We start from the raw sequence: 11,607 nt of genomic DNA, 5'->3' as shown, positions 1-11,607 counted from the left end.
TTAAACATTTACTCTTGTTTTCTGCTGGGCTAGGCGATGTGAGGCAACTTGGATTCTCAGTGTTATCAGCAGCAGCTTCCATTGCCATAATTCTTTTCCTCTCTGCACGGGTCCACTACTGAGAATTTGCCTAGATAGAGCTAGATTACGGTGGGGGCAGAGAGAACTTCCAGATGTGTGTGTGTGAGAGAGAGAGAGAGAGAGTACATTTAAACATTTACTCTTGTTTTCTGCTGGGCTAGGCGATGTGAGGCAACTTGGATTCTCAGTGTTATCAGCAGCAGCTTCCATTGCCATAATTCTTTTCCTCTCTGCACGTTGGAAAGCTGGAGGCTCTGATCCACCATCAAGGCCTCCAGAAAGTTTTATGAACTGCAACAACATGTACAATCACTGTTATCCCCCATATTGTTTGAGAAATATGAGGCGAGGGAATCAGGTGTTACCTCATTGTAGCAACTTTCACAAAGACCATGAGCAAATGGAGGTTTCCCAGTGCCTTTATGTTCACAGAGCAATTCAGTGGTCTCTGATGTGTTTGACCCACTACACGGTGCTTTCATAAGCCCTTCTTTTTGAAGCTCCTCAGCTTTCAAGTTGAACTCCTCGATCTAGTTCATGTTAACATTTAATTATAAACTTACCAGATATCACAGTATTTGATAAATGTCTCCATGACCAATAAAACTAAAGACCGACAAGGATGATATATAAGTAATTTTTCATCAAACGCCAGAATAATAGTGTGAAACACAAAGGTATTAAATAACGTGTTTACGAATACAAATGAATCCAACCATGAGGGGCGGAATCACTCAATTGTGCATGTTAATGGGCTTCAAATTTTGCAAAGTATACCTACACAGCTGCAAACAGAGCGATAGTAACTACACATCTAGGAGAAAAGTTTGAATATAGCCAGTAGTTAAGACAGTGTCTATAACATCAACTAGTGACTCTGGTTGAAATACTTAATTCCACCCAATTTCAATTTCTGTAATCATACGCGTTATATATGCTGGAATTGTGGATTCTACTTCTTCTGAAGAAGACATACCGTCAAACCTCCTGACTCCGTATTCTCAAATTCAATCAACCGCTTGGTTAATGTTGCTTCACAAATATGCACAACCTTAATCTGACAAAAATTTGACAATTGCCATCAATAAAACAACGTAAGAATAAGTAAAAATGACAGAAGTTCTACAACAAAATACCAATAAATATTATGAATCTAAGTGTGAAAGCTATGTATAATTGCCAAGGAAGGTCGGTCAACAATGTATACATGCATAACTAGTGCTTTGGCATCAACTTAGACTTTGTTTGACACTCCATTAAGGCCTTTGATTTTCATTTGGGACCTTCCACAGCTTATTAATAATGAAATATTTTCAATTTTGACTTCCCGTATTAAAAAAATGTATCTCCTGTGCAACTGTTTAGAGCATAGTTATCCGGCCTGGACATAGCATGGTTCATCGTCAGTGATTCAATCTACAGGTCACTACTAGACGCAACCTAAAAAAATATATATTTAAAATAATATAATTAGTAACTCTACATTCAAAAATTAAGGCATGCCATAATTTAAGAATGTACTCCTTAAAATCTTTAAATCATATAATTGACTTTTTTAAATATAAATTAAGTTTATAAATAGCTATGCTTGACTATAATAATCCAATAGGAAAGATATTTCCAAATAAATCATTTTTATGTACGTACATATGATTTTAGTTATTTCGAAGGTTCAATTCCTGACACTAGGCTTTGGAACTCTAAATTTTACCCAAAAATTGATTTTTAGTGTGGTTCTAAGAACCAGCCCGGTTCACACGGCTCAACTCAATTTTGACGGGTTCTTTGGTAAACCGGTCTATAGACACCAACTGAACCAGTCTATAGGCTAATTCACAAGTTTTAAGTACGAACTGACCAGTTTGATCTGGATTTTTAAACTATGGTTTTGAGACTTGGTTGCTGCCCAAACACTCCCACTCTTAGTTTGTTTAAATTGTAGAAAATTTGCTACCTTTCAAGACCATAATTGGGAAGAATAAAAAATATACAAAATGCCTAAAGGGTGGAAGACTTGTGTCAGTGTGTTAATAGACAAATATGAAACCAACATACAAACTGTAACTCAAGAAATTTACAAGGAACTAAAGTGCACCTAATGCAATTATATACCACCTAGCATTTTGCTGACACCAACAACTTCAAGCAACTCTCAGGTTCCAACATTAACAAATAAATCTCATAATCAATAACTAGATTACTCCCCAAGTACATACTGCGAAACAATTTATTAAGTGTAGAAAATTCAAAAAGGCAAAAGATATTGACAGGTTGCTGCATCAACAGTCTATTTTTATATAGTTATGTCAAACTTCACTTACAACGTCTGACTTTGAACACTTGAGACCATGTGAGAGAGCAGATATGTATAGTGCAGCTCCACATAACCCACTTGGTTTTCTCCCAGTCTGCAAGCAATTTACCGATTAGTGATAGACGAAGAAACATTTACATCATAACCAACAAGAACTAATTGCATACTCAACTAAGATATAATCATGATATCAAACCTGCATCCAGTCTCGTTTCATGCTGGCAACAATGTGAAGTGCAGTTCTTGAAACGTTTGGTTTTCTTCCACCAAATAGACCTATGATGAGGATTTCCAATCATGTTTATTGGCTTGTGACATTTAAATAAATGAATATTCATTTCACAAGCAATATAATGCAGACCACTAATAATATTTAAGAAAAGAAGAAAGCATCACAGAAGAATGGAAGGACCAGAAGAGAAGAAATCCAAAGAGCTTAACTGATTAAGGACATAATTGGCCAAAAAGGACATGTTTGATTAATTTCAAATTCAACCCTTTATCAGTTCAAGCCAAACAGAATCTTTATTAAACGTTTGGCCGTGATTAATTTCTACTAAAGAAGTGGACTTACACCTCTTTTTCATTGTTCATTCAAGAGTTTTTATGCGCTTACAAGCCCTTTGAGATCCTGTAGCCGATGCTTAGATCCAGCTCTACCCAAACTTTTCATATTCACCTCAACATCGCCACTTGTCCGACTCTTGACAATCAGTTTTGGATATCAACAGACATCCACAGAAGGTAATTTTCTAAAATATTAATTATCTAGCCCTTGTTTGAGCCCCATTTTTCAATAATACATTTTTCTCCAAATTCATTTTCAACCACACAGTCTCTTAATAAAATAAGTTTACATGTAAACCTAAAGCTTTTTCCTACTTTTTAAACAAACATTCTCCAAAAAATCATTATTCCAAAATCTTTGGAAGCGACGGATAGCTGGTCACTTTTGAAATTATTCCAAAATCTTTGGAAGCGATGGATGGTAACTTCTGAAATCCATTTTTTTGAAATACAATATTCAAACGAAATATACATGGTCCTATCTAATAGTCCAAACTTTTAGATTAAGAGATTCAACATGGTATTGAGAGTAGAGCAAGCAAAGATTCAAAGTTCAATTCTCATCTTTGCTCTTTATATATGTGCACATGTCGAGCTTTAGTAGGGAAATAAAAACCACATACACGTGAAGGGAATGTTGAAGACGAGATTTAAATGATATACATGTGGCCATCTCTAATAACTTAAACTTTTAGATCAAGTGATTTTACATGATATCAAACAATCAAAGGTCTTCGATTCAAATCTCACAACCACCCATTTAATGTCTTTGATGGAAAAATACGAACCCCCTACACGTGATGGGGCATTTTGAAGATAACATTTAAATGATATAGACTTGAACTTACCTAACAATTGAAGCTTTTAGATCAACAAATTCAACACATCTTGAAATTCAACTCAACTGACAGTCTTTGACATTTTTTGCATTGTATAGTGAGTATTTTTAAGTTATATATTCATCTTTGATGGTGTACCAGACTTGATTATGGATCAACTGTTATTACACATGTCAATTCAATTTAACCAAGAATCAAAAGAATTAAACAAATAATTAAGACAAAAGAGTTCATAAGCTAATACAATGAAAATGATAAGAACATTTGCTTACGATCAGTAAACCTATGAATGAAAAGGCTAGGATCCACAGGTTTTTGAACAACCGGATGCTCTTCAAGGCTTAAAAGTTTGCAAAGCTGCAAAAATACTGCACCTAGCACATAACTGTGACCGATACAAAAAAGATAAACATAATAAATTTTCACAGTGCCATGAAACTTGCTATATTTGACAGCATTTCAAAAATTTGGTATACTTCAATCACCGCTCAATGCTATGGCCTAGATGCAATCAGACCTACCTAAAAGGTATATCAGTTTCAATCATCTGTGAAACTTTATTTCCTTAGATTCCTTCGATTCCCTTAAATTCCTTAAATTCGGTTTCAATTTATTATTTTCACTTTAAATCTACCCAAAAATTTCTAGCAATTGTGTTCATTGTCATCCTTCACATATTATCCGCAGGTTTAAACATTGATAGTAACACAACTTAAACCGTGCACTTCGGTCATCAAACTTTTTATTTTTCCGGTCACTCAACTCTCATTTTGTTTCAATGTAGACACTTCATGTACTTCCATATGCTAAATTAATAGAATAGAAAATAGTCAGTACATTGTTTTCTTTTTCCATCCAGCCGGACAACAACACACCTTGTCAGACTACTATTTGCTTTAAAAATGCTCTTTTCCAAAGTACCCAATAAATAAGAGAAAAAGAAATTGACATTTTGCCCCAATCCCAGCAGCCGCCCTACCCACACCACTACTGCCTCCGCCATAGCAAACTGAAGTAGACAGAGTGCCTAAATTAAAATAAAAGTTGAGTGACTAATTGGAAACAAAAAAATGTTTGATGACCAAAGTGAACAACACTATAAGTTGGGTGACTAACTGTGTCCCCATTATCCACACTATGGGTGGTACAACGATCAGCTGGCTCAAGACTATTTGCGCTTCATCGCAGTTTCCTCTCTGAGAAAGTAAACATTGTATAATTAACATCATCTAAATTATTTGTCCAAGTTTTCTTTGTCCTTCTTCTTGACTTAAATAGTGTTTTATGTATAACAAGCTGCGAGTGTACATATCTTCGCTTTCATTCAGGTGTTTTAAGAAGAAATGTGGATGTTGTAGAATGCAAATGCACATGCCTGGCCCACCATACATGTATAGAGCAATAGACATAATTCCTACTGAAGAATGTAATAGACATAAGCCCTACTGAAGAAAACCTACTAGCTTTACATGCAGGTCTCATTTCACTTTGCCAAAATCCAAGAGAGAGAGTAAATATCACTTAAAACATATTTATAACCCATGCAATTAACTTGTTAAAAACCTGATAAAAAATTAAAGCACCAATATTTTTACAGCTTACAGTCCAAATACTATGATTGTTCAAATTGAAATCTCACGTACACATTTATCCTCAGATGTTCTGAAAAATCAATAAGAAGGTATGGCTTTTTATTCTCCCTGCAAAAGAAAGAAAAAATAAATAGAATTTAGCTTGGCAGTAATATAATCTCTGTAGATCAAATATATGCCAGTACATTTAAATTAAATGGCATTTCAATTACACTTTCCTTTGTCACAATACATAACGATATAATTCACAGGAGATAAGTGCATAAATATAGATTGCAAAAGAAAATTTTTATTAGCACTAAAGGGTGAACCAGCAATTATATTGTCAGCTATTGTTTGTGATTATTACTCTCAAATATCAAACATAATTACATACATATCTTGGTAACTTGACAAAAATCAAAGTTGTCGATGCAGATAGTGATGAATGCCACAAGTCACAGGACAAAAGCAGCAAGGTAATATTCTTGTCAAAACATATCAAGCAGCATATCCTTGAGAAAGCCAATAACGTTAATCCATTTAAAAGCGTAGCTTGAAATGTGTAAAATAGTTTAGTCTAGTCAAAGTGTCCCACAGAATGGTTCATTCATAAGCTAAAGGAACCCATATGAGTTATGACCTATTGACAATAAAATAATTAAAAACTTTAATTAGGAACATTTATCACTGAACAATTGCTTTCTCGAGGCATCCATTTTTCTGGTTCCCCTTGAATATATTGTTAAACTCATTACTGACCAACCCAAATACTTAGCTAAAATGAGACAAGTTTTAAAAAATATAGTTATCGAAAAGAGAAAAGACCAGTTATAAAATTCAACACTGTAGCTAAAACCCCAGGCATTTAGTGCCCTTTTCCACTAAGATTCCACAAAATGAAATACCATATAACTGAAAACAGTCATGTATAGACGAATGGTTATAAACATACAGAGAACCAAACTTTGGTAACATATTCCTCACCTACATGCGATGTAAAGACAAGAAGCCTCCACTTGCTCTTTTCTTCGCCCCCTTGTGAAATTGCGTTCAACTGCAATCTGCAAAAGCAACATTAATTTACAGAATACAGTTTTGATCGATAGAAAATTCAAAAAACAAATTTCAATATGCAAAAAGCCATACCTTATAGAAGGCCAAAGCTGGCCGAGCTATAGAATCACCACCATCTATTCCCAGGGCATATATCAAACTTTCTATACCATTATATGCTGAAAATACGAAGGAAACTAACATAAATACAAAAACATATGGACCAAATCTAACAGCCATTGATATAATGAAAGTATGTATTGAACACGTGTTCGTGTTTTAGCTTTTCATTATTGAACACGTGTTCATGTTTTAGCTTTTCATACTCAGTAATTATTATGTAAGATAATTTTAGATCATCATGATGTTGCAGTCAAGCATGCTCCTAATCAAATAGCAGAGGGCTTACTGGTGATTTATCTTACAAGGATTACTAGTCATTTACCATTTATTTCATTAAATTTTTTTTTCACTGCTCCAATACATAAGTAACAGTTCTACATTGGATGAATCAGTAATGCTAAATTTATCTGGGACTATAAAGGATCAAAAATTCTATTACCGTGTATCATAATATCCAAAGTTCACCCCACATACATAATGCCTTAAAATTAATCTCGAACATTCTTAAATTATTTTTGAAGATATGATTGGTGAAAGTGTCACTCCAGTTTTTGTCATCATCACTTAAAATAATAGCTTATGTGCATTCAAATTTGAGCTTGGAAAAGTCAAAGTCAATAGTAGTTCAAATTTATATCAAATGTGCTGTAGAAGGCTTTGGTGGTATAAAGCTGCCTAGATAATCAGCAAGTAAACCAAATGCCCTTTTAGACAAAAATAACGTTATGCTATAAATGATGTTTGGAAAATTGTAACAAGGCGATAATAAGATGAAAGATTGTTTCCTGTAAGTGGAGAATTCACCTACCTTCGTTCAGAATCCTTTCACGAGAAAGTGAATAATCACTTTGGATGGTCTTCACATAATTTCCTGACAATTGGCTCTAAAATTAATTTCAATTAGTCATTGTAGCATAGAGATGCGCAGTACAGTGTAAGTATAACTCCATTATGAGTTAAATAAACATTATTGCTCAAATCAAAGGGCATCTCTAGCTGCTTCTGGATTAACATTTATTCATTTAACGTGTCAACCAAGAACAAAAATAAATTTACGATACATGTTTGTGACCTAAAATGATAAAAAGTTAGAAAGTGAAGGAGATGCATAGCTTGAAGAATACATCACCTAATGTCCCACAACAATCACAGAACCAAAAATAATAAAGTAAACGAACTGCAAAAATATGCAGATTTCTCTACGCCAAGAAGGCTTCTGACTATCGTTGCTCTCATAGTATTTAAATCAGGCTTCAGAGTATTTCTTAACTAATCTCAAGAAAGAACAGAACCACTTTTAATAAGTAATCACACTGAATAGAATTCATGTTTCTGACCATAAGCTAATCACTGCACTACCCACAAAACGCAAAACCTAGTCATCAATGCCAAGAACATTCCAAACCACTAACCTGTCCCCCTGCATTTTTAACAAATGTGGGTTCATTTGAGAAGTTGTCCTCATCAAGAACTCTCCCGCAAAGTGAACAACATCTGGATCACCCAAAAAAAAAAAAAAAAAATTAATAATAATAATAATAATAAATAAATAAATAAATGAAAATTAGGCTAACTCCATAGTTCATAACTTTTTTAGCCTCCATTTGTCAAATTTATAAATGATTTATAAAGAGAAATACTAGTGGGTCCCACAAATTTTATAGATAATTATGAGTAATAGTTATAAATGTGTCATTGAAACTAATGATTGAGCTTGATTCAATTTATAAACTTGTATCCAAACAGAGGCTTAATTGCACACAGTCCTCTATCACTGAATATACAGCCTAAAGGATCTCATTAACCACGGGGCATGAAATTCAAGATATAGCACAATATAAAAAAGCATGTTTCAATCTTGATTCTTTACCAAATTCACTTATGAAAGTTAAGAATCAACAATTTCGGTTGATACTGAAATCAATCTATTTTCCATTCAATTTTTTGGAAATCATTATCACGAAGAAGGGTGCCATGAATCTGATTCGGCGGCAGCGGCGGCGGCGGCATTATTATTATTATTATTATAATATGATTGAAGGTGAAAGGCTTTTTGTTTTTGTTCTCCATTAGGGGTCGTTCAAGAAAGGATCACACATTTGGTTTGATTTAGCTTAAAAGCTGTTGGATGAATTTTGTAAATAGTGACGCTGAAATAAGTATAATGATGGTGACAAAGCCGAGGCAAGAGTTGGACTCTTTGTCCTTAAGTCGAATTTGCCCCGCAACGGTGCCTACGGATTTCGGCAATCGACTCCCAAGATACAACGGCTACACTTGTGTTTGTAGCACTCCAAAACACAAGTACAACGAACCAATTTAGGCTTATGTACTCCAAGGATGAAATGAAAGAAAATCAAAATAAACGAAATGATTTTTATTTTGGATAGAAGAGAGGATGAGAAACGTTTTGCATATCAAACTGTGTGGAATAGGACACCCAAAGGGTCCTATTTATAGACCATGAAGGGGTGTGGACGAAATGGTTGAGACCAAACCATGCACCATTTCCAAACAATGCATATTTATGAAAAGGTGTCTATTCACTAATGGTTGAGGTCTTTTTCGTAATTTCTCATTCATCCGATATTGGTTTTCGAAATGCCAAATATACCCTTCAATACATGCAGAGAAATCAAAATTCTCTTTCGGGGGCGTTGCCCCCGACCCCCCACGAGGGGCGCTGCCCCCTCTACCCTCGCGACCTGACCGGGCAGGTCGATCCCCGTTTGTGCGCCCCGAAGCGGCGAAGTGGCAAACAATTTTGCCTAAACGGATTGAGTCGAGCTTTTGAGTATTTGGCCGAATTCGATACGATCTTTAATCGATTTTCAATTCTCAATTTATTTAACCAATATCCAACAAAAGCAAACAAAAGATCAAAACGCTTCTTTTGTGGCTTCTCAGAAAAACTCCTCCTTTTGTAGAAGAAGCACAGCAAAACATGCTCATACAAGCACAATGAATATAAAGTTTTACACGCAAGCATAAAAATAGTAAAACTTGGAGAGACTTACATTTTGCCCTCCACATAATCCGGACGGCTTATATTCTTTGCGCAGTTACTGCACCACACCATACTTGAGAAGCCTGCTATCAGAACAGATATGCATCATCAAATTAATATTTCTCGATCAGTTTTAAAATTCAATCAAAAATAAAAGCCCCTCTCTTATTTAAATACTGAACCCTTAAAAAGGAATAATAGAACCCCAGATAATTTCACTAACACGTCCATTCTGTGGTATAATTGTTACCGCATATAGTTAAATTTATGTAAGCTGATGTTTAGGAATCATATTTATTCGCTTGTATATTCAATGATTGTACAATATATACACACAATAGGCAATAATGAAATGGCAAGTTTTTCAGAAATTCTCCCAATTGTTCAGCCACTTTTGACGTGATATCAGAGCAAGGGTTCTGAATTCTTACCGGCTGTGATTCTCTTCTCGCGTTCTTCCCTGCTACCGGTTTTTCTTCGCTCGGACCTTCCTCACCACAAATAATACCACCGCCTCACCCCACCATCACCGTCAAACTACCATAACATAAAAACCACTAACACATCCAACAATTGAGAAAAAAAAACACCAACGCAATCCGGGCCGCTGAAGTGATGATCTATGCTATCACCATCGCGGTCTAAGCCACTACAACCATGATCTGCAATGCTTTCAGTGATCTGGCCACTGTTTGCACAATTTACAGTCAATAGATGCTTCACCGTTGGTACTACGGCAAAGACGACCTCCGGTGGTGATGGTCTTCAACGATTGTGTGATTACTGAGGTCTCGGTGGTCGATTTTTTGGAGCAGTCTAAAAGTGATGTCTCGGTGGTCAATTTGTGAGAGAGGGCAAAGCGAGACGATTGTAGATGGAACGAGTGCGTGGGGTTGAATTGGGTGAGGTGAATTAGGGTATATAAATTAATTTAATTTTATAATATTATTAATCAATTAAAATGTATATTTATCATCTAATTTTTGCATAAAGAAACTTTAAACTTTATTTTTGAAATTGGATCTTCAAAGACATGGTTAAGTGTAATTTTCACTATCTTTTTTTTGTTCCATAGACGGGCTTTGCGGTTAGTGGTGTAGGTCTCTTTATTAGGTTGAATATTTTATTTCATCATGTCATCGGACAAGTTAGATTCATTACTGATTCGTTTTAATGGGAAAAATTACTCGATTTGGGAGTTTAAATTTCAATTACTTGTCAAAGAAAAAAAGCTATGGGGTCATTTTATTGGAAGTAATCCCGCTCCGAAAGACGTAGAGGCTTTGTAGAAGTGAGAAATCAAGGATGCTCGAGGTCATGACCTGAATCCTTAGCTCAGTTGAGCCTCACCTCATTCTCAATCCGAGGTCTTACAAAATTGTCGTTGATATGTGGGCTTATCTTAGTAAGGTTTACAAGCAGGATAACACTGCTAGACGTTTTTAATTGGAGTATGAGATGACTAATTTTACATGGGAAAATCTATTGATTGAAGAATATTTTTGAGGTTTTCAAAATCTTTGGGCTGAATATTCCGATATTGTTTATGCTAATGTTCCCGTTGCAGCTCTGTCTGCTATTCAAACAGTGCATGAGACAAGCAAGAGAGATCAATTCCTAATGAAACTACGTCCCAATTTTGAGGCTACACGATCTAATCTAATGAATCGTCATCCTGTACCATCTCTGGATACTTGTCTGGGTGAATTTCTTCGTGAGGAGCAACGTATAGCTACCCAATCTACCATGGAACATAGGAATACTGTTAGTAGTCCTGTTACTGTGGCTTATGCAGCACAAGGGAAAAATAAGGGTCGAGACATACGTACAGTCCAGTGCCATAACTGTACAGGTTTTGGTCACATTGCTTGTGATTGTCTTAAGAAACACTATCATTACTGCAAGAAACCAAGTCATCACATCTTTGTTTGTCCCATTCGACCTGAAAAAAGCATACCGCTGCATATCATGCTCCCACTAGTGCCTCTAGCTTTGCAACATTTCCTATTGTCTCACACGTTGTTCCTCATCCCGCTTCTGCATCCACCC

General features: G+C 35.4%; 1 protein-coding gene across 1 annotated transcript; it reads right to left on the bottom strand.

Annotated features, from left to right (window-relative positions):
* Positions 1 to 10,451, bottom strand: LOC111365651 (transcription factor IIIB 90 kDa subunit-like). The gene is made up of 13 exons (XM_022986191.1): positions 9,990 to 10,451; positions 9,569 to 9,641; positions 7,964 to 8,045; positions 7,360 to 7,435; positions 6,522 to 6,607; positions 6,360 to 6,436; positions 5,445 to 5,501; positions 4,074 to 4,186; positions 2,592 to 2,671; positions 2,403 to 2,489; positions 1,058 to 1,138; positions 447 to 611; positions 1 to 372 (listed from the first exon to the last, which is right to left on the bottom strand). Exons 2-13 carry the CDS (start codon positions 9,628 to 9,630, stop codon positions 1 to 3), a joined length of 1,338 nt encoding a protein of 445 aa, XP_022841959.1. The 5' UTR covers positions 9,631 to 9,641; positions 9,990 to 10,451.
* Positions 10,452 to 11,607: the final 1,156 nt, after the last annotated feature.

This window comes from Olea europaea, chromosome 17 (assembly GCF_002742605.1).
Source record: "Olea europaea var. sylvestris chromosome 17, O_europaea_v1, whole genome shotgun sequence".
Lineage (NCBI taxonomy): Eukaryota > Viridiplantae > Streptophyta > Magnoliopsida > Lamiales > Oleaceae > Olea > Olea europaea.
This window is presented reverse-complemented; position numbering and strand designations above follow the sequence as displayed.